The 26,361-nt window shown below is 50.0% G+C and overlaps 2 protein-coding genes across 2 annotated transcripts in view; one reads left to right on the top strand and one right to left on the bottom strand.

Moving 5' to 3' along the window:
- UHRF1BP1 (UHRF1 binding protein 1) overlaps nt 1-16,462 on the top strand; it is a 103,974-nt gene extending 87,512 nt beyond the window's left edge. Inside the window, exons 15-21 of the mRNA XM_038749684.1 lie at nt 185-381; nt 3,277-3,431; nt 3,504-3,654; nt 8,701-8,966; nt 10,964-11,072; nt 11,164-11,279; nt 16,238-16,462. Coding sequence (XP_038605612.1) covers nt 185-381; nt 3,277-3,431; nt 3,504-3,654; nt 8,701-8,966; nt 10,964-11,072; nt 11,164-11,279; nt 16,238-16,363 — 1,120 coding nt within the window. The 3' untranslated portion in view covers nt 16,364-16,462. The remainder of the gene's footprint in view (nt 1-184; nt 382-3,276; nt 3,432-3,503; nt 3,655-8,700; nt 8,967-10,963; nt 11,073-11,163; nt 11,280-16,237) is intronic.
- Nucleotides 16,463-19,833: 3,371 nt separating this feature from the next.
- On the bottom strand, nt 19,834-24,830 carry TAF11 (TATA-box binding protein associated factor 11). Its single transcript, XM_038749166.1, has 4 exons — nt 24,481-24,830; nt 22,151-22,238; nt 20,882-20,978; nt 19,834-20,472 (listed from the first exon to the last, which is right to left on the bottom strand). Exons 1-4 carry the CDS (start codon nt 24,549-24,551, stop codon nt 20,342-20,344), a joined length of 387 nt encoding a protein of 128 aa, XP_038605094.1. The 5' UTR covers nt 24,552-24,830; the 3' UTR covers nt 19,834-20,341.
- Nucleotides 24,831-26,361: the final 1,531 nt, after the last annotated feature.

The raw sequence follows: 26,361 nt of genomic DNA, 5'->3' as shown, positions 1-26,361 counted from the left end.
GGCTCGCAGTCTCAATCCCCATTTTCCAGATGAGGGAACTGAGGCCCAGAGAAGTGAAGTGGCTTGCCCAAAGTCACACAGCCTGACACGCGGCGGAGTCCGTTGGCCGTTCCAGTGGTGTTGGCAGCCGGTAGAGCCCAGGGCCACGTGGGGAGCCGGGGCGGACCGTCTCTTCTTTCGGCAGGGACCCTTTGGCCAAGGCGGATGAGGGAGCCGCGGCCCCGGCGATCGGAGGATCGGCCCGGCTCCGCTTTTTCTCCCTAAAGAGGACGACGTCCCAGCAATCCTTCGACGGGCTCTCCCTGGACGGCAGTGGCCTCGAAGACCAGATATCAGTGGACAGTGACGGCAGCGACGGCTTCGTCATGCTGCTGGATGCGGGTAATCCCGTCTCGGGGAATCACAGTTGGTAGAGTGAGATGGGGGGGAGAGGGAAGCAGGGACAGGGAGAAGCAGAATGGGATGGAGGGGAGGAGAGGGAGGGAGGGAGAAGGACACAACGGGAAAAGGAGGAGGAAAGAAAGGGAGAGGCAGAGGATGGACAGAAGGGGAGAAGGACAGAGAGGAAGAGGCAGGGGGGACAGAGAAGGAGAGAGAGGGAGGGGATAGGAGGAGTAATGGAGAGGGAGGGAGATTTTATTTATTATTTTTTTATCTAGCTACTTATTTATCATCATCATCAATCGTATTTATTGAGCGCTTACTATGTGCAGAGCACTGTACTAAGCGCTTGGGAAGTACAAATATATTAACATCTGTCTCCCCCTCTAGACTGTGAGCTTGTTAGGAATGTGTCTGCCTGTTGTCACATTGTTCCTCTCCCAAGCGCGTAGTACAGTGCTTTGCACACAGTAAGCGCTCTACCTCCTTCCCTTCCCCACAGCACCTGTATATATGTATATATGTTTGTACAGATGTATTACTCTATTTATTTTACTTGTACATATCTATTCTACTTATTTTATTTTGTTAGTATGTTTGGTTTTGTTCTCTGTCTCCCCCTTTTATAATAATAATAATAATAATAATGGCATTTATTAAGTGCTTACTATATGCAAAGCACTGTTCTAAGCGCTGGGGAGGTTACAAGGTGGTCAGGTTGTCCCACGGGGGGCTCACAGTTTTAATCCCCATTTTACAGATGAGGGAACTGAGGCACAGAGAAGTCAAGTGACTTGCCCAAAGTCACACAGCTGACAACTGGCGGAGCTGGGATTTGAACCCATGACCTCTGACTCCAAAGCCCGGGCTCTTTCCACTGAGCCATGCTGCTTTTAGACTGTGAGCCCACTGTTGGGTAGGGACTGTCTCTATAATGTTGCCAACTTGTACTTCCCAAGCGCTAAGTACAGTGTTCTGCACACAGTAAGCGCTCAATAAATACGATTGATTGATTGATTGGAAGCAGCGTGGCTCAGTGGAAAGAGCCCGGGCTTTGGAGTCAGAGGTCATGGGTTGAAATTCCGGCTCCACCACTGTCAGCTGGGTGACTTTGGGCAAGTCACTTCACTTCTCTGGGCCTCCGTTCCCTCATCTGGAAAATAGGGATTGAGACGGTGAGGCCCCGTGGGACAACCTGATCACCTGGCAACCTTTCCAGCGCTTAGGACAGTGCTTTGCACATAGTAAGCGCTTAATAAATGCCATTATTATTATTATTAATAAATGCCATTATTATTACAAATACGATCAAATGAATGAAATACAATTGAATTCATTCATTCATTCAATCATATTTATTGGGCGCTTACTGTGTGCAGAGCACTGTACTAAGCACTTGGGAAGTACAAGTTGGCAACATATAGAGACAGTCCCTATCCAACAGTGGGCTCACAGTCTAGAAGGGGGATGAATGGGACAGAAGGGGAGAGGGAGGGTTGGTCCTCGTCGATGCCCTGCACAGCTTCTGGACCCCAGTTTCCGATGTCAGCCTGGCAGGATTTGGGGAGTGGGAATGTCTCAAAGCTAAACACGAATGAGGTCCATTTCTTGTGGCGGCCCTCTCTGGGGTCCTGCGGGGTCCCGATGGAATCTAGGGTGGGTCCCCTCTTTTTTGTGGTATTTGTTAAGCGCTTACTCCGTGTCACACTCTCTACGAAGCGCTGGGACAGATCCAAGCTAATCAGGTTGGACGCAGTCCCTGTCCCACGTGGGGCTCCCAGCCTTAATCCCCATTTTCCAGATGAGGGAACTAAGAAGTGAAGCGACTTCCCCAGGGTCACGCAGCAGACGAGCGGCGGAGCCGGGATGAGAACGCAGGTCCTTCCGACGTCCAGGCCCGGGCTCTATCCACTAGAGAAGCAACGTGGCTCAGCGGAAAGAACCCGGGCTTTGGAGTCAGAGGTCACGGGTTCAAATCCCGGCTCCACCATCCATCAGCTGGGTGACTTTGGGCCAGTCACTTCACTTCTCAGGGCCTCAGTTACCTCATCTGGAAAATGGGGATTAAAACTGTGAGCCCCCTGTGGGACAACCGGATCACCTCGTAACCCCCCAGCACTTAGAACAGTGCTTTGCACATAGTAAGTGCTTAACAAATACCATCATTATTATGACAGTGGGTGGAGCCGGGATTGGAACCCACGACCCCTGACTCCAAAGCCCGGGCTCTTCCCACTGAGCCACGCTGCTTCTCCAGTAATAACGAATAATTCTATTTGTTCTGACGATTTCGACACCTGTCTACCTGTCTTGTTTTGTTGTCCGTCTCCCCCTTCTAGACTGTGAGCCCATTGTTGGGCTCTATCTGTTACCGGCTTGTCCTTCCCAAGCGCTTAGTCCGGTGCTCCGCACACAGTAAGCGCTCAATAAATTCGATTGAGTGAATGAATGAATGATTATTATTAGGCCCCGCTGCTTCTCATCATCATCATCATCATCAGTCGTATTTATCGAGCGCTTACTATGTGCGGAGCACCGTACGAAGCGCTTGGGAAGTACAAATTGGCAACATCCAGAGACAGCCCCTACCCACCAGTGGGCTCACCGTCTAAAAGGGGGAGACAGAGAACAAAACCAAACGTACTAACAAAACAAAATAAATAGAATAGATGCGTACAAGTGGAATAAATAATAGAGTAACAAATATGTACAAACATATACACAGGTCAGCCGGAATAAAGAAATAAATAGATAGAGTAACCAATATGTACAAACATATATACAGGTCAGCCGGAATAAATAGAGTAACAAATATGTACAAACATATATACAGGTGCTGACCTCAGGCGCTGCCCTTAAAGACTGGATTTCTTGGCTTTTCTCTCCCGTTAACAGAGCCTGGGCTGGAGTCCGTCCCCTCGGGGATCCTCCATCAGACGGCGGACGACGCCGGGAGCCGAGGGAGCCCCGGGGCGGACGGCGAGGCCCGAGGGTCGCCCGCGGGCGACAGCCTGGCGTCTTGCGGCGGAAAGGATCCCGCCCTTCAGCTGGTCAGTATCTCCGTCCCCCTCTCGGCCTCCGCGCCGGCCGGGAGCGCTCAGACCGTGACCCGTCGTCGGCAGGTGTCGGGGCTGGTGTTGAAGGTAACGGGAGTGACCTGTGCGATCGACGCCCAAGGCGAGGACCTAGCTGTGGCCCTGCAGGCGGAGGAGCTGGCTCTCGAGCAGCCGGGCAACGTGGGACTGTGGCAGCTCCTGCGGCGAGAAGGCCCGGGTGAGACGCGGGGAACACGTAAGGAACACGCGGGGAACACGCTGAGAAGCAGCGTGGCTCGGTGGAAAGAGCCCGGGCTTTGGAGTTCCGATCCCGGCTCCACCGCTTCACTTCTCTGGCCCTCAGTTCCCTCATCTGGAAAATGGGGATCAAGACTGTGAGCCCCCCTTTGGGACAACCTGATCACCTTGTAACCTCCCCAGCGCTGAGAACAGTGCTTGGCACGTAGTAATGATAATAATAACGGTGGCGTTTGTTAAGCGCTTGCTATGTGCCAAGCACTGTTCTAAGCGCTGGGGGGATATAATGGGATCAAGTTGTCCCACGTGGGGCTCACAGTCTTCCTCCTCATTTTGCAGATGAGGGAACTGAGGCTCAGAGCAGTGAAGTGAGTTGCCCAAGGTCACACAGCAGACATGTGGCGGAGTCGGGATTCGAACCCACGACCTCTGACTCCAAAGCCCGGGCTCTTTCCACTGAGCGACGCTGCTTCTCAAGTAAGCACTTAATAAATGCCATCACTATTATTAGGTCAGCGTGGCTCAGTGGAAAGAGCCCGGGCTTGGGAGTCAGAGGTCGTGGGTTCTAATCCCAGCTCTGCCACTTCTCAGTTGTGTGACACTGGGCAAGTCACTTCACTTCTCTGTGCCTCAGTTACCTCATCTGTAAAAGGGGATTAAAACGGTGAGCCCTATGTGACAACCTTCCCAGGTTAGGAGGCCTTCCCAGACTGAGCCCCCTCCTTCTTCTCCCCTCAATAAATACCATTGAATGAATGAATGAATAAATATAAGTAAAATAAATAGGATAGTAAATAGGTACAAGTAAACATATTTACTATCCTATTTATTTTGTTAATGATGTGCGTCTATATATATATATATATCTGTGTATATATATGTATATATGTTTGCACATATTTATTACTCTATTTTACTTGTACGTATTCTATTTTATTTTAATATGTTTTGTTGTCTGCCTCAAAACATTAACAAAATAAAATAAATAGAGTAAATACATACAAATTGATTTCCCAAGCACTTAGTACAGTGCTCGGCACACAGGAAGCGCTCAAAAATACCATTGAATGAATGAATATAAGTAAAATAAATAGGATAGTAAATAGGTACAAGTAAACATATTTACCATCCTATTTATTTTGTTAATGATGTGCGTCTATATATATATCTGTGTATATATATATATGTATATATGTTTGTACATATTTATTACTCTATTCTACTTGTACATATTCTATCTATTTTATTTTAATTTGTTTTGTCTATCTCAAAACATTAACAAAATAAAATAAATAGAATAAATATGTACAATAAATAGAATAAATATGTACAAATGGAATAAACATATTTACTATCCTATTTATTTGGTTAATGATGTGCATCTATATATATATCTGCATATATATATGTATATATGTTTGTACATATTTATTACTCTAGTTTACTTGTACATATTCATTCTATTTATTTTGTTTTGTCTATCAAAACATTAACAAAATTAAATAGAATAAATATGTACAAATGGAATAAACATATTTACTATCCTATTTGGTTAATGATGTGCATCTATATATATCTGTATATATGTATGTATATATGTTTGTACATATTCATTCTATTTATTTTGTTTTAATTTGTTTTGTCTATCAAAACATTAACAAAATAAAATAAATAGAATAAATATGTACAATAAATAGAATAAATATGTACAAATGGAATAAACATATTTACTATCCTATTTGGTTAATGATGTGCATCTATATATGTATCTGTATATATATATATATATATATATATATATGTATATATGTTTGTACATATTTATTACTCTATTTTACTTGCACATATTCATTCTATTTATTTTGTTTTGTCAATGTGTTTTGTTTTGTTGTCAGTCTCCCTCTTCTAGACCGTGAGCCCGCTGTTGGGTAGGGACCGTCTCTAGATGTTGCTAACTTGGACTTCCCCAGCGCTTAGTCCAGTGCTCTGCACACAGTAAGCGCTCAATAAATACGATTGAATGAATGAAACTCAGATGGAGGATGTGGCTTTCGGTGACCGTTTTGGCAAGTGGGGTTTCCTGGGGGTTTTCCCCGGCCTCCCCCGAAAGGGAAAGTCACTTCCCGTTCTGCGGCCGTGACTCGTTGCTGCTGTCCTCAGTAACTAGCGCTGCGCCCTTCCTCACTTCACTTCTCTGTGCCTCAGTGACCTCATCTGTAAAATGGGGATTCACTCAATCGTATTTATTGAGCGCTTACTGTGTGCAGAGCACTGTACTAAGCGCTTGGGAAGTCCAAGTTGGTACCATATAGAGACGGTCCCTACCCAACAGTGGGCTCACGGTCTAGAAGGGGGAGACAGATGACAAAACAAAACATATTAACAGAATAAAATAAATAGAATAGTAAATATGTACAAGTAAAATAGAGTAATAAATCTGTACAAACAAATATACAGGTGCTGTGGGGAGGGGGAGGAGGTAAGGCGGGGGGATGGGGAGGGGGAGAGGAAAAAGGGGGCTAAGTGTGGAAAGGCCTCCTGGAGGAGGTGAGCTCTCAGTAGGGCTTTGAAGGGAGGAAGAGAGCAAGCTTGGCGGACGTGTGGAGGGAGGGGATTCCAGGCCAGATTTATCACTCTATTTAATTAATGATGTCTATTTAGGTATAATTCTATTTATTCTATTTATATAGAGTATTCTATTCTATTATTTCTTCTATTTAAATACACGTTAGGGAAGCAGCGTGGCTCAGTGGAAAGAGCTCAGGCTTGGGAGTCAGAGGTTGTGGGTTCAAATTCCGACTGCCACTTGTCAGCTGGGTGACTTTGGGCAAGTCACTCCACTTCTCTGGGCCTCAGTTCCCTCAACTGTAAAATGGGGATGAGGACTGTGAGCCCCCCGTGAGACAACCTGATCACCTTGTATCCCCCCAGGGCTTAGAACAGTGCCTTGCACATAGTAAGCACTTAACAAATACCCTCATTATTATTATTATTATTAATAATAATAAATACGATTGAATGAATGAACAAATGTACTTTCCAAGTGCTTAGAACAGTGCTGTGCACACAGTAAGCACTCAATATATACGATTGGCTGACTAGGTAAGTCACTTAACTTCTCTGGGCCTCAGTGACCTCATCTGTAAAATGGGGATGAAGACTGTGAGCCCCCCGTGGGACAGCCTGATTACCTTGTATCCTCCCAGTGCTTAGAACAGTGCTTTGCACATAGTAAGTGCTCAAAAAATGCTATTATTATTATTATTATTACTGACTAACTTACTGACTGTTGACCAAGACTGCTGGAGCTGAAGGCGGGGTTCGGGAATGAAGACTGTGAGCCCCACGTGGGACAACCTGATCACCTTATAACCTCCCCAGTGCTTAGAACAGTGCTTGGCACATAGTAAGCGCTTAATAAACGCCATCATTATTATTATTATTATGGAGTTGCGGAAAGCAAGGTTCCTGGGTTTCCAGAGCTGTTTTGACTGCCTGGGCCCACCAGGGGGCGCCCCACAAATACTTTCCGCACTTAATATTAATTAATTCATTCATTCAATCGTATTTATTGAGCGCTTACTGTGTGCAGAGCACTGGACTAAGCGCTTGGGAAGTCCAAGTTGGCAACATATAGAGACGGTCCCTACCCAACAGCGGGCTCACAGTCTAGAAGGGGGAGACAGACAACAAAACAAAACATATTAACAAAATAAAATAAATATTTGTGGTATTTGTTAAGCGCTTGCTACGTGCCAGGCACTGTACTAAGAGCTGGGGTGGATGCAAGCAAACTGAATTGGACACCCATCCCTATCCCACGTGGCGCTCACAGTCTCAGTCCCCATTAGAGAAGCAGCGTGGCTCAGTGGAAATAGCCCGGGTTTGGGAGCCGGAGGTCATGGGTTCTAATCCCGGCCCTGCCACTTGTCAGCTTTGTGACCTTGGGCAAGCCACTTGACTTCTCTGGGCCTCAGTTACCTCATCTGGAAAATGGGGATGAAGACTGTGAGCCCCACAAGGGCTGATCACCTGATCACCTTGTATCCCTCCCCAGCGCTTAGAACAGTGCTTTGCACATTAAGCATTTAACAGATACCATCATCATCATCATCATCATTAGAGAAGCAGCGTGGCTCAGTGGAAAGAGCGCGGGCTTGGGAGTCACAGGTAATGGGTTTGAATCCCAGCTCTGCCACTTGTCAGCTGTGTGACCTTGGGCGAGCCACTTGACTTCTCTGGGCCTCAGTCCCCTCATCTGGAAAATGGGGATGAAGACTGTGAGCCCCACGTGGGACAACCTGATCACCCTGTATCCCCCCAGCGCTTAGAACAGTGCTTTGCATATAGTAAGTGCTTAACAATCAATCAGTCAATCGTATTTATTGAGCGCTTACTGTGTGCAGAGCACTGTACTAAGCGCTTGGGAAGTACAAGTTGTCAACATATAGAGACAGTCCCTACCCAACAGTGGGCTCACAGTCTAAAAGGGGGAGACAGAGAACAAAACCAAACATACAAAAAAATAAAATAAATAGAATAGATATGAGCAGGCAAAATAAATAAATAAATAAATAGAGTAATAAATACGTACAAACATATAAACATATATACAGGTGCTGTGGCGAAGGGAAGGAGGTAAGATGGGGGGATGGAGAGGGGGACGAGGGGGGGAGGAAGGAAGGGGCTCAGTGTGGGAAGGCCTCCTGGAGGAGGTGAGCTCTCAGTAGGGCTTTGAAGGGAGGAAGAGAGCTAGCTTGGCGGATGGGCAGAGGGAGGGCATTCCAGGACCGGAGGATGACGTGGGCCATCATTATTATTATTATTTCACAAATGAGGTAACTGAGGCCCAGAGAAGTGACTTGCCCAAGTCCACACAGCAGACAAGAGGTGGAGCTGGGATTAGAACCCGTGACCTTTTGAATCCTAGGCCTCCATCCACTACGCCCTGCTGCTTAAGGCCTGCACTAGGCAAGGTCCGCGGCAAGGTCGACCGCTTCCCAAGCCCTTCCCGTCTTCCCCGCAGGTGATGGAAGCTCGGCGAAAGACCCAGGCTCGGAGGGCCCCGCGACCCAACCGTCCGTGTCCCTGCGATTTGAGGTGGGGTCCCGGGCCTCCCTCCGCTCGCCCCTGGCTGCCCAGAACGGCTTCTTACGCTTGGTCCTCCGCGGCTGCGACGTGGAGCTGCTCACCTCCGTCCTCAATGGGCTGGGGCCCTTCCTGGAAGACGAAGAAATCCCCGTGGTCATCCCCATGCACATTGAGTTGCTGGACGCCCGGGTCACCCTGAAGGTGAGGACGCCGCCGCCGCCGTTCTCACAGCCCTTACCCCTGGCTAATTAACACTAGGTTGATTCGAACAGCCCAAATGTCTCTAATTTATTTAGATATCTGTACTTCGCCCCTCTAGGCTGTACGCTCGTGGGTAGGGAATGGGTCCGTTTAGTGTTATATCGTACTCTCCCAATCGCTTAATAGTTGCACACAGGACACACGCAATAAATACATTTGAATGAACAAATAGAAAAATCAATCAATCGTATTGAGCGCTTACTGTGTGCAGAGCACTGTACTAAGCGCTTGGGAAGTACAAGTTGGCAGCATATAGAGACAGTCCCTACCCAACACTGGGCTCACAGTCTAAAAGGGGTCCAAAGCCATCATTTTGGCAATAAACTTTGGGTTTTCTCCATCTAAGGCAGTGCCCCAGAGCTCAGATGCTAAGACAGGCAAATTTCCCACGGGTGCAATGGCAGTAAACTTGATTTTCTTGATGGATGTCAGTGCCCCAGAGCACAGATGCTAAGGCAGGCAAATTTTCCAAGGGTGCAGCGGCAGTAAACTTGATTTTCTCGATCCATGTCAGTGCCCCAGTGCACAGATGCTAAGGCAGGCAAATTTTCCACGGGTGCAGTGGCAGTAAACTTGATTTTCTCGATCGATGTCAGTGCCCCAGAGCACAGATGCTGAGGCAGGCAAATTTTCCACAGGGGCAGTGGCAGTAAACTTGATTTTCTCTATCAATGTCAGTGCCCCAGAGCACAGATGCTAAGGCAGGCAAATTTTCCAAGGGTGCAGTGGCAGTAAACTTGATTTTCTCAATCGATGTCAGTGCCCCAGCACACAGATGTTAAGGCAGGCAAATTTTCCACGGGTGCAGTGGCAGTAAACTTGATTTTCTCGATGGATGTCAGTGCCCCAGAGCACAGATGCTAAGGCAGGCAAATTTTCCACGGGTGCAGTGGCGGTAAACTTGATTTTCTCTATTGATGTCAGTGCCCCAGAGCACAGATGCTAAGGCAGGCAAATTTTCCAAGGGTGCAGTGGCAGTAAACTTGATTTTCTCGATGGATGTCAGTGCCCCAGAGCACAGATGCTAAGGCAGGCAAATTTTCCAAGGGTGCAGCGGCAGTAAACTTGATTTTCTCGATGGATGTCAGTGCCCCAGCGCACAGATGCTAAAACGGGCCAGTTCTCCGAGGAATATTCAAGGTACCTATTCTGCTTTGATTAGGAAATACACCCTAAAGGAAGAACAGAATTGCTGGGGCGGGGAGAGATTTGGCCCGCAGAGGAGGTCGTGAGGTGGAATGGGGCAGGGAAGGGCCGGGAGCGAGAGTCCTGGCTGAGATGTTGGGAGAACCGGATCCTAGCCCAGCCTCTGCCATTGACTTGGAGATTTGGAGGCCAGTCACGTTTCGCCGGAGAAGGATAACGATAAAAATCATCGTGATATCTGTCGGGTACTGACTACGTGCTGAGCACCGCATTAAGCCCTGGGGCAGATTCGGGAAAATCCGGTCGGATACCAGCCCTGTCCCACACAGGGCTCACGGTCTAAAGGAAAGGGAGAACAGGTCCTGTCTCCCCGTTCTAGCCTGCTGTTGGGTAGGGACCGTCTTTATATGTTGCCAACTTGTACTTCCCAAGCGCTTACTACAGTGCTCTGCACACAGTAAGCGCTCAATAAATACGATTGAATGAATGAATGAATGAAGAGGCATTTCATCCCCATTTTACAGAGGAGGGAACTGAGGCACCGAGAAGCCCAGGGTCCCAGAGCAGGCAGGGGGAAGAGCTGGATTGGGAACCCAGGGCCTCGAATCCCAGGCCTGCGTCCTTGCCACTAGGCCACCCTGCCTCCGGAGAGAATAGTTCCTGCTCCTCGCCACCTCGGATAACGGGAATTAACCGAGGCGGCCTGAACCCCGAGGGAAAAAGGAGCTGTAAAAATCTAAGGAATCGTTCTCCTTCCCCATCGAACCGGCACGCTCTCTTGGCATTTTCAGGACGACGGCCCCCCGATTTATCCCACATCCCCAGGACCCGTCCCCGTCACCCTGGCCGTGGAGCACATCGTGGTGGAGCGAGACGACGAAGGGGTCTTCCACCTAGCCGGTGAGTGAAACCGGCCTCTCTTCCCCTCCTCCTTCCGAGGGCTCCGGGGGCCTCCAGGGAATTTTCCGGCTGAATCCTTGCTGTTTTCCAGCCGCTGCCGGGGCCGGGCCGTCGTCGGCGGAGAGGCGTCAGCGCCAAGAGGAGCGGACCCGAGACCCCGGGGAACAGACGGCCCAGACGTCTGCGGGGGTGGATTGCGGGCTTCAGGTAGGTGACCCCTGAAGGGTAGGTGCTGACCACCTGAGCCAGCCAATCAGTGGTATTTATCAAGCGCCTACCATGTGCAGAGCACTGTACTAGGCGCTCGGGCGAGCGCGATACAACCGAGTTAGCAGAGCCGTTCCCTGCCCATGTGAGCCCACTGTTGGGTAGGGACTGTCCCTATATGTTGCCAATTTGTACTTCCCAAGCGCTTAGTACAGTGCTCTGCACATAGTAAGCGCTTAATAAATACGATTGATGATGATGATGATGATAACGAGCCTACTAGGGAAGCTCGTTACTAAGAGACTTCTCTTAGTAACTTCTCTTACTACGAGAAGCAGCGTGGCTCAGTGGAAAAGAGCAAGGGCTTTGGAGTCAGAGGTCATGGGTTCAAATGCCGGCTCCGCCACTTGTCAGCTGGGTGACTTTGGGCCAGTCACTTCCCTTCTCTGTACCTCAGTTCCCTCATCTGTAAAATGGGGATGAAGACTGTGAGCCCCCCGTGGGGCAACCTGATCACCTTGTAACCTCCCCAGCGCTTAGAACAGTGCTTTGCACATAGTAAGCGCTTAAAAAATGCCATCATTATTATTATTATTATTATTATTACTAGGGGGTGGGCAAGGAGGGAGACCTCTGGGAAAACTCTCACTCGCTCCTTCATTCATCCAAGCGCTTAGTACAGTGCTCTGCACATAGTAAGCGCTCAATAAATACGATTGATGATGATGATGATGATGATGATCCTCCCTCTCATCCCCACAGCACATATGTAGAGAGCTGTAATTTATTTATCTATTTCTTCATTTATATTAATGCCTGTCTCCCCCCTCTAGACTGTGAGCTGATTGTGGGCTGGAATGTGCCTGTCTTTCTATTGTACTCTCCCAAGCGCTCAGTTCAGTGGAACGAGCCCGGGCTTGGGAGTCGGAGGTCATGGGTTCTAATCCCGGCTCCGCCACTTAGCTGTGTGACTTTGGGCAAGTCGCTTCACTTCTCTGTACCTCGGTTACCTCATCTGGAAAATGGGGATTAAGACTGTGATTACCTTGTAGTCCCCCCAGCGCTTAGAACAGTGCTGGGCACATAGTAAGCGCTTAACAAACGCCGTCATCATCATTATTATTATTATTACAGTGCTTTGCACACAGTAAGCGCTCCATAAATACGACTGATTGAATGAGTGACTGAATGAAGGAGACTCAGCCGAGGACCGTCCTGGGAAGAACGGCTTTCTTCCGCAGGGCAGTGGGCAGCTCTTAATTCGCCCTCCTTCCCCCTCCTGGAGAAAGCCGCTGTTAAGGGATCATCATCATCATCAATCGTATTTATTGAGCGCTTACTGTGTGCAGAGCACTGTACTAAGCGCTTGGGAAGTCCAAGTTGGCAACATAGAGAGACGGTCCCTACCCAACAGTGGGCTCACAGGCTAAAAGAGGATTCCAACAAACTGCGCTTGTTGGCGTGGTCCCCAGAGGTGGACCTGAGAACCCTGAAAATGCATTTTCGTCCATGAAAATGCAAATAGTGCGCCGTTTCTGGCCCCCTGACTTTGGGGTGAGCGTTCCCCTCCACGGCCGAGGGGAAAGGGTCGTCTCACGGCCGGCAGCAGGTGCGCTGGAGTTGCTCTGCGGGCGCGGCCATGGTTTGCCCCGAGCCGGCCCCGCTCTCTCGCCCACTGCCCCGCCTGCCCCGGGCCCAGCGGCCCACACTCAGCCGGCAGGGAGAATGGGCACAGTCTCTGGTCACGGAACACGGGACCTTGGCAGCGGCGGCATTGGTGGACGCGTTTGGGTCCTCACACCCGTTTCGTAAACTCTCTTTCAGTGTGGTGCTCAAAATGACTCAGTACTGGTTGGGGGCGCTTTCCTGTTATCGCGACAAAAACCGACAAGAAATATAAAATAAGACAATATACATATATGTATGTATGTGTATGTGTGTGTGTGTGTGTGTGTGTGTGTATGTGTGTGTGTGTATACATATACACACACATACACACACGACTGTGAGCCCGCTGTTGGGTAGGGACCGTCTCTATATGATGCCTACTTGTACTTCCCAAGCGCTTAGTACAGTGCTCTGCACACAGTAAGTGCTTAATACATATGATTGAATGAATGAATGTATGTGTGTGGGGGTGGGTGGGTGTGTGTGTATGTAAACATATATGTGTGTGGTTGTATGACTGGTTATTGTATATATATTAAAATCATATATAATAATGATGGTATTTGTTAAACACTTCCTGTGTGCCAAGCACTATATAATATATATTACATATTATAATATAGAGGTGCTACACACCTATAATACATACATGTATATATCTATAAACATATATATTATATATATATATATTATATATATCAATCATTCATGTTTATTTAGCACTTACTGTGTGCAGGGCACTGTACTTGGGAGAGTACAACACAACAGTATAACACACATTCCCTGCCCACAGTGAATTTATAGACTAGAGGGTGAGATTATCTATCTATCTATCTATCTATCTATCTACCTATCATCTATCTATCATCTATCTATCTATCTATCATCTATCTACATCTATCTCTCTCTATATATATATCATATATACACACACATATATAGATATATACACAAAACTATGTATATAATATTATTATTATTATTATTATTATTATGGTACTTGTTAAGTGCTTACCATGTGCCCCAGGACATTAGTTTAAGCCGATCTTTAGCCTTCCCCGACAAAACCCTCATTTCCTCTACTCCTTCTCCCTTCCACGTCGCCTTTGCCCTTGGATTTGTACCCTTTAGTCACCCCACCCTCAACCCCACAGAACTCATGCATGTAATTTATTTCATTTTATTAATATCAACGTAGCAGTCGGTAGGCATGTCCCCTGCCCATGGTGAGTGTAGAGTCTACAGGGAGAGACAGGCATGACTAGAAACAGATAAATTACAGCAATGTACATAAGGACCGCGGGGCTGAGGGAGGCGTGAAGGGCGACACAGAAGGGAGTGGGAGAAGAGGAAACCAGGGCTTGGTCGGGGCTCTTCATTCATTCATTCATTCATTCAATCGTATTTATTGAGCGCTTACTGTGTGCAGAGCACTGTACTAAGCGCTTGGGAAGTACAAGTTGGCAACATATAGAGACGGTCCCTACCCAACAACGAGCTCACAGTCTAGAAGGGGGAGACAGACAACAAAACAAAACATATTAACAAAATAAAATAAGTAGAATAGTAAGTATGTACAAGTAAAATAGAGTAATAAATCTGTACAGACATCTGTACAGGTGCTGTGGGGAGGGGAAGGAGGGGGAGAGGAAGGAGGGGGCACAGTCTGGGAAAGCCTCCTGGAGGAGGTGAGCTCTCAGTAGGGCTTTGAAGGGAGGAAGAGAGCTAGCTTGGAGGATGTGCGGAGGGAGGGCTTTCTGGGCCCAGGGGGAGGACGTGGGCCGGGGGTCGACAGCGGGACGGGCGAGAACGAGGCCCATTCATTCATTCAATTGTATTTATTGAGCGCTTACTGTGTGCAGAGCACTGCACTAAGTACTTGGGAAGTACAAGTTGGCAACATATAGAGATGGTCCCTACCCAACAGCGGGCTCACAGTCTAGAAGGGGGAGACAGACAACAAAACAAAACATATTAACAAAATAAAATAAATAGAATATGTACAAATAAAATAGAGTGAGGAGGTTAGCGGTGGCAGAGGAGCGGAGGGTGCGGGCTGGGCTGGAGGAGGAGAGAAGGGAGGTGAGGTAGGAGGGGGCGAGGGGATGGACAGCCTTGAAGCCGAGTGAGGAGTTTTTGCCTGATGCGTCGGTTGATTGGTAGCCACTCTTGTAAGCAGAGGACTTGTCTGCCAACTTTGTATATCGGAGAAAGCTTCGTATATTGGAGAAGCAGTGTCGCTTAGTTGAAAGAACCTGGCCCTGGGAGTCGGAAGGACCTGGGTTCTAATTCCGGCTCCGCCACTCGTCTGCTGTGTGACCTTGGGCAAGTTGCTTTGCTTTTCTGTGCCTCAGTTCCTTCATCTGAGGGATTGAGACTGTGAGCCGCAAGTGAGACAGGGACTGTGTCCAAGCTGATTAACCTTTATGTACCCCACTGTAGAGCAGTGCTTGGCACAGAGTAAGTGCTTTAACAAGTACCATAATTATTACTCTCCCAAGCGCAAAGGACAGTGCTGTGCACACAGGAAGCACTCAGTGAATACCACTGATGGATGGGAGAGGGATTTCCTCAGCCCATGTCTCTTTCAAGCGTCCTCAGCTCCCTGCTGTTCCTGAGAGGGTCCTACTGAGAGCTCACCTCCTCCAGGAGGCCTTCCCAGACCGAGCCCCTTCCTTCCTCTGCTCCTCATCCCCCTCTCCATCCTCCCCATCTTACCTCCTTCCCTTCCCCACAGCACCTGTATATATGTTTGTACACATTTATTACTCTATTTTATTTGTGCATATCTATTCTATTTATTTTATTTTGTTAGTATGTTTGGTTTTTTTTTTCTCTGTCTCCCCCTTTTAGACTGTGAGCCCACTGTTGGGTAGGGACTGGCTCTATATGTTGCCAACTTGTACTTCCCAAGCGCTTAGTACAGTGCTCTGCACACAGCGCTCAATAAATACGATTGACTGACTGTATAGATTTGTTACTCCATTTATTTGACTTGTACATATTTACTATTCTATTTATTTTGTTCATGATGTGCATCTAGCTTCTATTTATCCTGACGACTTGACACCCGTCCACATGTTTTCTTTTGTTGTCCGTCTCCCCCTTCTAGACTGTGAGCCCGTTGTTGGGTAGGGACCGTCTCTAGATGTTGCCAACTTGGACTTCCCAAGCGCTTCGTCCAGTGCTCTGCACACAGTAAGCGCCCAATAAATGCGATTGAGTGAGTGAGGTGAGGCGGGCCGAGAGGCAAGCGTACTGACCTTCCGTTTGGGGCGATCTCTTCTCAGGCGAGGGAACCACCGTCCCTGCGGAAAGAGCTGGAAGCCACGAAGCACGCCTTAGCCGCTGCCAACCAGGACAAGGAGAAGCTCCTGCAGGAAGTCAGGAAGTACAACCCCCTCTTCCAGCTCTGACGGGGGTGACAGCGGGAGCTCCAGCCGTCGGCACATGAGGAAGGACGGAGCACCGGTAGCTCGTTGTGTGGCGGGCCCCATTCGACGCCTCTTGGCAAGAGACAACGGATCCAACCCCTCCAGATTGCGCTCCCTCCTAGCGCTGAGGGCCTTGGAGTGGAGCTGTCCCGAACAGGGCATGCGGGCGCTTTTCGTTTTCCTCCTCGACCTGTTGGCAGCGTTTTCTATCCCCCTGGACAGTGGGGCTACCTTCCCACCCATCCCTTCGGTCTCACCGCAGAAACCGCTCTTTTCTTGTCACTCGAGGGTGTGCAGGGACCATCCCCTCTTTCCTGCACCCTTGTTTTTCTCCCCAGAGAGATCTGCCAAAGATCCCGTGACCCAGAGTTTCCCGCAAACCAGCCCAAGCGGAGCTGGCAACCCGTCCCAGCTGAGCGGGCAGATCTACCCAGGAAGCGGTACCTCAGGGAGGGGGGTGTGGAGTTCCCCGTAGGAGGGGCTCGGGAAGCCCTTCGGGGAAAGGGGCGGTGGGAAAGGGAGCCCGCGCCCGCCTCTCTGAGGAGGGTGGCCGACTTTGGTCCCAACAACGGCTTCCTCGGGAAGGCCCAAACCGCCCGCTTTGCTATTAGATTCGGGAAGAGCGAGGGCCACGTCTGGGTACCCCGGTGCCGGAGGAGTCGACGGGGATGCAGTAGCCACCCGGTAATGCCCTCCCTTCTCTAGTATCAGACCCGGTTCTGCGTTTTCAGACTGAACAAGATCAACCAGAGCATTCCGGGGGTCTGATGTGGTTGAAGTGTAGAGGATGGAGGAAGGGCAAGGTGGGTGACTCCCTTGGCTCCTATTCCTGGCCTTTTCCAGAATCCTGACCCTCCTCCAGGATTTCATCCTGGCATCCTTATCACCCCGCACCGCCCCCACATCCATACCCCCTCGGCCTGCTCCTTCTCCCGGGCACTTTAATCTCTTTTTCCGGGTCCCGTCCCTTGGCCCGCCCAACTCTTGGAAGGCCGGATCCTCGGTTTTGGTCTGTCGACCCTGATAACACAACATGGTCACCGTGACTGGCTTCTTTCTGGCACCGTTTGGACTAGGTCCAACCCCCCGGCCACGGTCTACAGAGACCAAGCCTTCCTCCCAACAGTGCAGGAGAAGCAGTAGCCCTTGCTGTTCAGGGAGCACGGCGCTTACCTGTAACCTTGGGGAGTAGAAAGGAAAGTTAACCATGCCTAGGAGGCCTCTCCTGGCCGGGCGCCCTCTTCCCAATTCTGAGGAATTTTCGTATCTGGGGTTTTCCTCACCTTTCTCCTCCAAGGAAGCAATAGGAGGCTTTACCTTGAGCCAGAAACTGTCCCAGCAGGGAGGAGAGCACCCTGGCCACGGGGATGTGGTTGAAGTGTAGAGGACGGAGGAAGGGCAAGGTGGGTGACTCCCTTGGCTCCTATTCCTGGCCTTTTCCAGAATCCTGACCCTCCTCCAGGATTTCATCCTGGCATCCTTGAGAGATCTTGAGAGATCTGGCCTTTGATCTGGGGTGTAGGCGGGGTCTAGATCCCTTTTTCCCTTCCAAGAGCTCTGCCGAAAGATCTTTGAGGAGAACCGCCATCTCCCCCGACTTCTCCAGCTCCCCGGATAAGGGGAGAAAGAAGGCCGTGTTGGAGGAATAGGAAGGGCCGGCTAGACACCTGGCCTCCTCAGAAAGGAGGTAGACGGAGAAAAGAGCCACGTCCGCCCATCGGCCTGCTTCCTCCCCTTCCCTTTCCTTCTAGGGGTTGGGGAACTCTGCCTCAGAGCAACACAACCCCAAAGGTGAGAAATGCCAGCATCTATGAAGGAGTAACCTGAAAACCAGCCTGAAAGCTCCTCCGTCACGGTGCCCACGTCCGGCCCTTTGCTATCGCCACGGCCTGGAATTTGAGACTCTTTTTGGGATTTGCGGCGACCTACCGGGCTCACTTCCTAATGAACGAGAAATGGAACGTGCCACCCTCCCCGGAGCTAACGGTACGGACATTTTTCTCCCGCTTCTAACGCTGTGAAGATCTGAATTCGCACCGCCGTGATGAATGACTCTTGCTAGGCAGCTCGGTTGGATGCTGCCGGAGTGGGAGGGTGATCGGCGCAAACGACTTCTGGTGTCATTTCTGGCTCCACACGAGACTTCCCTGGAGAGCCTCACCCCTCCATAAAGTAGGGGGTGGTTTCTGTTGTCAGGTGTTTTGAGACAATTTGAGATCAGGTGCCCCAGGGGGGACTAATTGAAGAGGGAAGCCTGGTGAGGGGGTAGGGGGGCTGCTTCGAATGCCCAAGTTAAATCGGGCCACGTTCTGCTTTTCCCTCGCAGGGCGGGGGCCGGAGCCAGATACCCGGTAGAGATAATGCCCCTTGCTCTCTGTCAGTCACCTTGGTCGCTATTAGAGGGCTGGGCCCAAAGGTGCTAACTACCATCCTGCTTTCAGAGGGGCAGGGCCAGGGGAGAGGCTCCTTTCTGCCTCTTGGGAAATCAAGGCCCACAGGGTATTCTCTAAATCGTCAGGAAAGGGTGGAGGACTCATGCATTGCGTGCCGTCTCCTCCTCACACCTCACTGGGCCAGGAGCAGCCCAGGATTGCGTTACTGCCTCCGAAACGGTGGAACACCGGAGCTCCACCTGTCCGCTGGGCCCGGCCCTTTTGGACTTCACGCTGCGACGGCAGGCATTTTCCTAACTTGGGAGAGACTTGGTGTTCCCTCCCCTCCTGGCTTACTTAGTTCCTGGAAGCTTTAAAGGAGAGGGAAGGGGGCACAGCCCCGTTGAGGAACGTTTCTGGGATGGTGGCTACCCGTTTCTGCAATACGTGGGTTCAGCTAGAATTGTTTTCGATTAAGAGGCCAACGCTGTGCCCCTCTCTCCTGAAGAGGTGTAAGCATTGAGGCTGTGATGAGCAGTGAGAACCAGGCTGTCAACTTAAGTGTCTCTCCAGCTCAATTGTCTTCTGGCTCTCGATGTTTGTTAGAACGACCGTCAGAAGTTAGGGGAACCACTCTGGGTGGTGGATTGGGACTGGGCAGGGGCAACTGCCCCTCCGTCAAGGACACTAAACACTAGAGGGGAAACTCCTCCCAGCTAGTGCCCGTTGGACTAATGAGCGTGAAACCCGCCCATCTATTGTCTATTGTCAAGGCAGGATGGAAAACACCTCCCGAAATGGCATCCTCGTCGGGCTTGAGGTTTTTAAAGGTTGCACTGTCTGTTCCACTACTGTTACTGGTTCTGTGAACCTCCTGGAAAACGGTAAATTAAATTTATCAAGTGACACCAAACGCAGGTCTGGCTGTGGGTAATGTTAAAGTCCTTCCGTCCTCCTTTAAAAAGTCAGAGTGGTTTAAACCATGGAAAACCGACCAGGCTACTCTTTTCACTCTGGACCCCCTGGGAAACGGTCTCACCCGAGCGCAGCAAGGAACGGGCAGGCTGTGGGCGTTCGAAATACGGCGCGAACAAGTCGGAGAACACTTTAATAGGCATTAGGAACAGGAAGGGCAAACACTGAAAACCCTTGGTTTTCACTAAAATAGTTTTTCACTCTACTTGCGCCTTCAGTGAAGCCATTTCACAATGCATTTACCCGACGTCATACATTGAGGTGTTCCTGGGCCCATTGCCTGGGGGGATCGGAAACGCGAGGTCCCGGCCTCGGTCCCCCGCGGGCACGAGATCGAACGAGGTACAGCCCCACGGGGGAGTCCTTTTTCCACGAGAAAGAGAGGCCTCCGTTTCCGAGGTTGCCAGAGCTTGGTCCGGCCGCAGTGGCAACCCGGGGTGGTGGCTCTCGGCCGGCCGGCTGGTCCGAAACGGGCTGCCCTCTCCTAGGGCCGGCTCGGATTCTAGGACAACGGGAGCCCGGGAGGGCCGTGACGGGCCGCTGTCCGAGGAAATCCCACCCTCTCCCGCCTCCACCGGTGTCCGCCTGTCGTCCGTCCCCTTGGGCCGTCTGCTTAATGGAAGATGATCTTTTTGTGTTTGGAGTTGGGGATCTGCCCCTGGGACTTGAGCCTCCGCACAGCCTCCCGCATGTGTTTGGGCTGGAGGGGAGGCAGTTCTCCCCATTTCTCACAGACATCCAGGGCTGAAAAGAACGGACAGGTGGTGAGCTCCTTGTGGGCAGGGAACGGTGTCTACCAACTCCGTTGTATGAAGCTCCCCCGGGGGCTTAGTACAGTGCTCTGCACGCGGTAAGTGCTCAATTCGTACCCCCGAGGGGAGCGACAGATTCTCTTTCGAGCCCTCAAACCACGCTGAACGTTGCCACTTCTTGAGGAACTAACTTGCGGAGGAGGCAACAGGTTAACCGCAACCTCTGGGAACAGAGGACAATTTATAATTAACCCACCTCCGGCCAGGTCTGAAACACAGGGACTCGGGGGGGCTTCAGTTGCCGCGGTCAACTTTAGATGGGTCATGGCTTCGGGTCAATTTAATCGTTTTGAAAGGAACTGCGTACAGGGGTGAACATTTATCATCAGGCCTTCACTCACCTTCCTCTACCACCTCCCCGACAAAGACTTTGGAAATGCCCGACATGGCAATGACGACGTTCTGAGAGACGGACGTCCCGGTGATGGACTGGATTAACTTGTGGCGGGGGGGAGGAAAAGACAGAAATTTGAGATTAGCTTGATTTGTGCAGTTAAGGGCACTTTGAAATTGAGGGATTCCCTCGAGTCCTACACCCGGTGGAGAGTCACACGTTCTTTTCAAAAATTATAAGTACGTCCCCAAACTTGAGGTCGTTAGGTTTAGATGAGGGTGATTTTGTAGACGTTTCAGGGATCTGCAAAGCCACCCGTTACTATGAGATATAACCCCGCCCCACCGGCCCCCAGTTCGATGCTTTATATTTAGCAGGTCCTCTGCCGTCTTCCGGAAGCCCGCCGGACTGCCAGCTAACGGATCTCTAAGCACCTATCGAGGACGTTCTTGTCTTAGCCCACTGTCAGGGACTTAGTTCACCTCCTCTGAGGCCATGAAAAACGTCAGCAGTTCATTCATTCACTCAATCGTATTTATTGAGCGCTTACTGTGTGCAGAGCACTGTACTAAGCGCTTGGGAAGTACGAGTTGGCAACAGTTGAAATGACCCTCACAACCGCAACTGCCTGAATGGAAGAAACTGGGTTTTCCGGAGGTGGATTTCTCCAAAGATACCTGTTCGATCAAAATAGTAATTATGGTATTTGCTAAGCGCTTACTAAGTGCCAAGCGCTGTTCTAAGCGCTGAGGCAGGTACAAGCCCGGGCTCTGGAGTCAGAGGTCATGGGTTCAAATCCCAGCTCCGCCAATTGTCAGCTGTGTGACTTTGGGCAAGTCGCTTAACTTCTCTGTGCCTCAGTTCCCTCATCTGGAAAATGAGGATAGAGACTGTGAGCCCCCCGTGAGACAACCTGATCACCTTGTAACCTCCCCAGCGCTTAGAACAGTGCTTTGCACATAGTAAGCGCTTAATAAATGCTATCGTTATTACAAGCTAATCAGGTTGTCCCACACGGGGCTCACAGCCTTCATCCCCATTTTCCAGGTAACTGAGGCTCAGAGAAGTTAAATGACTTGCCCAAGGTCACACAGCAAACAAGTGGAGGAGCAGGGATTAGAACCCACATCCTCTGACTCCCAAGCCCGTGTTCTTCCCGTTAAGCCACGCTGCTTCCCTACTTTCTGTTCAACTCTCTGTCTCCCGGAGACTCGGCTCTGGAGTCAAGCCCAAGCCAAAGACGGAGTGGGGGGAAAGTCCCGAGGGCCGTCCTTACCCGCTTAATGGCTGCTTTGGGGAACGCGGAGCGACGGTACATTTCATAGCGGTTTAGCTGCTCCTCGGAGAAGGAGGAAACGAGGATCCTGGGTGGCGAGGTTGGGGGGAAGAGAAAGCAAATCCGGATGAATTGCGACTTTATAGCCCTCTCCATCCTCCGGGTGCACTGCAATGGAGGCACGTTAGACCCTGCCCTTGAAAGGCTTACGATCTGATCGAGAGAGGGGGTCGGGAATCGGGTTCTCCAGGCGGGAAGGTGGGGATATGAGCTAGTGAGACTGAAGCCACGCTACAGATTGCCAGCCCTGTTAAAAACCCTTCGTGTCCACAGCTCAGCAGGCCTCTTGGCCTCCGCCTTAGTTCAAGTCACCGATTCATCCAGCTGGAAGGGATCTTGAGAGATCATCATCATCATCGATCGCATTTATTGAGCACTTACTGTGTGCAGAGCACACCTTGCCCAGCCCCTACCCGTGGACAGGTAAACAACTAAGCTTCTGGGTCAGATAGGTCTCCCCCAGGAAGGCCGTTGTTGGGTAGGGACCATCTCCGTATGTTGCCAACCTGTACTTCCCGAGCGCTTAGTACAGTGCTCTGCACACAGTAAGCGCTCAAAAAATACGACTGACTGAATGACTGCGTTCAAGTCTTCCGCCCAGCAGGGTGGCCTAGTGACAAAAACTCAGGACTGGGAAACAGGAGGACCCGGGTTCTAATCCTGCTTCCATCACTTGCCTGCTGGGTGGCACGCAGGAAGCGCTTGGCAAACACCATTTTTTTTTTTTAAAGTCTTGATTTGCTTTTCAAGTCAAAACTTGGGCAAGTCGCTTAACTTCTCTGGGCCTCAGTTTCCTCTGGCACCCAAGCCTAGGCTCTCCCCACTGGGCCACGCTACTTCCATCTTTATAATAATAATTTTGGTATTTGTTAAGCTGTTCTGAGCGCTGGAGGGAGATACAAGGTGATCACGTTGTCCCACGTGGGGCTCAGTCTTCATCCCCATTTTACAGATGAGGGAACAGAGGCACAGAGAGGTGAAGTGGCTTGCCCAAAGTCACAGAGCTGGTAAGTGGCGGAACTGGGATTAATAATAATAATAATAATGTTGGTATTTGTTAAGCGCTTATGGTAAATATGTACAAGTAAAATAGAGTAATAAATCTGTACAAATATATTCATTCATTCAATCGTAATAATAATAAGGATGGCATTTGTTAAGCGCTTACTATGTGCCAAGCACTGTTCTAAGTGCTGGGGGGGATACAAGGTGATCGGATTGTCCCACGTGAGGCTCACAGTCTTCATCCCCATTTTACAGATGAGGGAACAGAGGCCCAGAGAAGTGAAGTGGCTTGCCCAAAGTCACACAGCTGGTAAGTGGCGGAACCAGGATTAGAACCCACGACCTCTGACTCTCCAGCCCAGGCTCTTTCCAGTAAGCCACGCCGCTTCTCTAGTTTGTGAGCCCTATGTGGGTCAGGCACTGGGCTGACTGAACTCTCAATCTCAGTGCTTAGCACATAGTAAACACTTAAATACCACAGTTGCTATTAGTGCACCAGTAAAGATAATGAATAGAACTAATCCCTGTTAAATACCACTTGCTGCTTCCTGCAGATTGACAATCATTAATTAATTCATTCAATCGTATTTATTGAGCGCTTACTGTGTGCGGAGCACTGGATTAAGCGCTTGGGAAGTCCAAGTCGGCGACATATACAGACGGCCCCTACCCAACAACGGGCTCACAGTCTAGACGGGGACTTTCTGTTGGATGCTTGGGCCACCTGTCGTAGAATCAGACTTTCCTGGCTTGTGGAAGGACAAGAAGAAGGATGGAATAAAAAAAAATAATAATAAAAAGCTGAATAATTATACCTATTTACACCTTAACCGTTTAGGCACTTGCAAAGAGTTGGAGACTTGTGCAGCCAAATCAGTAACTAAAAATCATCACGAAAATTGTTATTCAAGAGTAACAGTTTCCTACAGGCAAATCAAGACTTTTCTTTTAAAGTGGTGTTTGCCAAGTGCTTACTATAATAATAATCGTAATAATGATGGCATTTGTTAAGCGCTTACTATGTGCCAAGCTTTGTACGAAGCACTGAGGTAGACCCAAGCTGGGTAGGTTATACCCAGTCCCCGTCCCCCATGGGGCTCCTAGTTTTAATCCCCATTTTACAGAAGAGGGAACTGAGGCACGGAGGAAATGACTTGCCCCAAGGTCACCCAGCAGTCAAGCGGCGGAGCTGGGATTAGAACCCAGGTCCTCTGGCTCCCAGGCCACTGGGCCAGGCTGAAACGAACGTGAAAATCAACACTCACTGCATTTTCTGAATCTCATCCTCATCGACTTTGTGCTTTTTCTCTTTCTTCTCTTTGGGGTCTATCTTCATCTTCTTGGCGGCAGGAGTCTCGAGGGAAGCGTCCTCCCCGCCGGCCGTGGCGGATTCCGACCCTTCCTCGTTATTAAGCTGCCAAGACAGAGGAAGACGATCCGGTCCGAGGGGACGGGGGGGATCAGGTCGAATTAGAAGAGCCAGGGAAAACCCAGTCCTACGTCACGTATATGCGCTAAGGGGGCAAGGAGGGGCACGCGGAGAGAAAATGAAATCCACAGAACCGAAAAAGCTTCTGTGTGCCCGAGATCCACGGCCATGGGGTGATTTTTCATCAGCTTTAAGGCGATCGGCTCTCTCTCCCCCAACTTATCCTTGCTCCTCTCGTAATTAATGATAATGATTTTGTTATTTGTTAACTGCTTTGTGCCAGGCATGTACTAAGCGCTGGGGTAGAGACAAGCAAATCGGGTTGGACCCAATCCCCGTCCCACGTGGGGGCTCCCAGTCTCAATCCCCATTTGACGGATGAGGTAACTGAGGCCTGGAGAAGTGAAGTGACTTGCCCAAAGCCACACGGCTGACAAGCGGCTCGGTGGCAAGAGCCTGGGCTTGGGAGTCAGAGGTCATGGGTTCTAATCTCAGCTCTGCCACTTGTCAGCTGTGTGACTTTAGGCAAGCCACTTAACTTCTCTGTGCCTCGATGACCTCACCTGTAAAATGGGGATGAAGACTGTGTGAAGACTGAGGGACAACCTGATTACATTGTATCTACCCCAGTGCTTAGAGCAGTGCTTGGCACACAGTAAGCGCTTAACAAATACCATCATTATTATCATTATTACTACTAAGTGGCGGGGCCAGGATGAGAACCCACAACCTTCTGACTTCCAGTCTTGTGCTGTAGCCACTGTGCCATGCTGTTGGACTCTCCCAAGCGCTTAGTACAGTGCTTCGCACAAAGGAAGGGCTCAATAAATATTAGAGAGTGACAGATTGGCAGTGAGGAAGGAGGAAATTGGGGACTAGCAGAGGCCCCAGTGGGCAGGGCGAGGAGGGCGGTGGAGGGGGCCAGGAGGTTGGTGAGAGGAGGAGGAGCAGAGGAAAAAGGGGGCTGAGCGTGAGAAGGCCTCCTGGAGGAGGTGAGCTCTCAGTAGGGCCTTGAAGGGAGGAAGAGAGCGAGCTTGGCGGATGGGCGGAGGGAGGGCATTCCAGGCCCGGGGGATGATGTGGGCCGGGGGTCGACGGCGGGACGGGCGAGAACGAGGCCCAGTGAGGAGGTTAGCGGCAAAGGAGCGGAGGGTGCGGGCTGGGCTGGAGAAGGACAGAAGGGAGGTGAGGGAGGAGGGGGCGAGGGGAAGGACAGCCTTGAAGCCCAGGGTGAGGAGAGAGGATTGTGAGGATGGAGGGGAGTTGGAGGGAGGAGGGTGGTGAGAGGTGGAGGAAGGGAAAGGGGGGAAGAGGAGAAAGGAGAGGAGGAGGGAGAATGAATGAATGAATGAAAATGGGGAGAGGAGGAAGGGAATAGAATGAATGAATGAAAAGAGGGGGAGGAGGAAGGGAATAGAATGAATGAATGAATGAATGAAAAGAGGGGGAGGAGGAGGAAGGGAATAGAATGAATGAATGAAAAGAGGGGGGAGGAGGAAGGGAATAGAATGAATGAATAAATGAAAAGAGGGGAGAGAATGACTGAGTGAATGAAAGGAGGGGGGAGGAAGGGGGATGAATAAATGAAAACCAGGGAGGAGAAAAGGGATAGAATAAATAAATGAAAAGGGGAAGGAGGAAAGGGGTAGAATGAATGAATGAATGAATGAATGAAAAGAGGGGGAGGAGGAAGGGGGTAGAATGAATGAATGAAAAG

The sequence above is a fragment of the Tachyglossus aculeatus genome, chromosome 7, assembly GCF_015852505.1.
Source record: "Tachyglossus aculeatus isolate mTacAcu1 chromosome 7, mTacAcu1.pri, whole genome shotgun sequence".
In the NCBI taxonomy this organism is placed as follows: Eukaryota; Metazoa; Chordata; class Mammalia; order Monotremata; family Tachyglossidae; genus Tachyglossus; species Tachyglossus aculeatus.
Note: the sequence above shows the minus strand (reverse complement) of the source record. Positions and strands in the feature narration are given on the sequence as shown.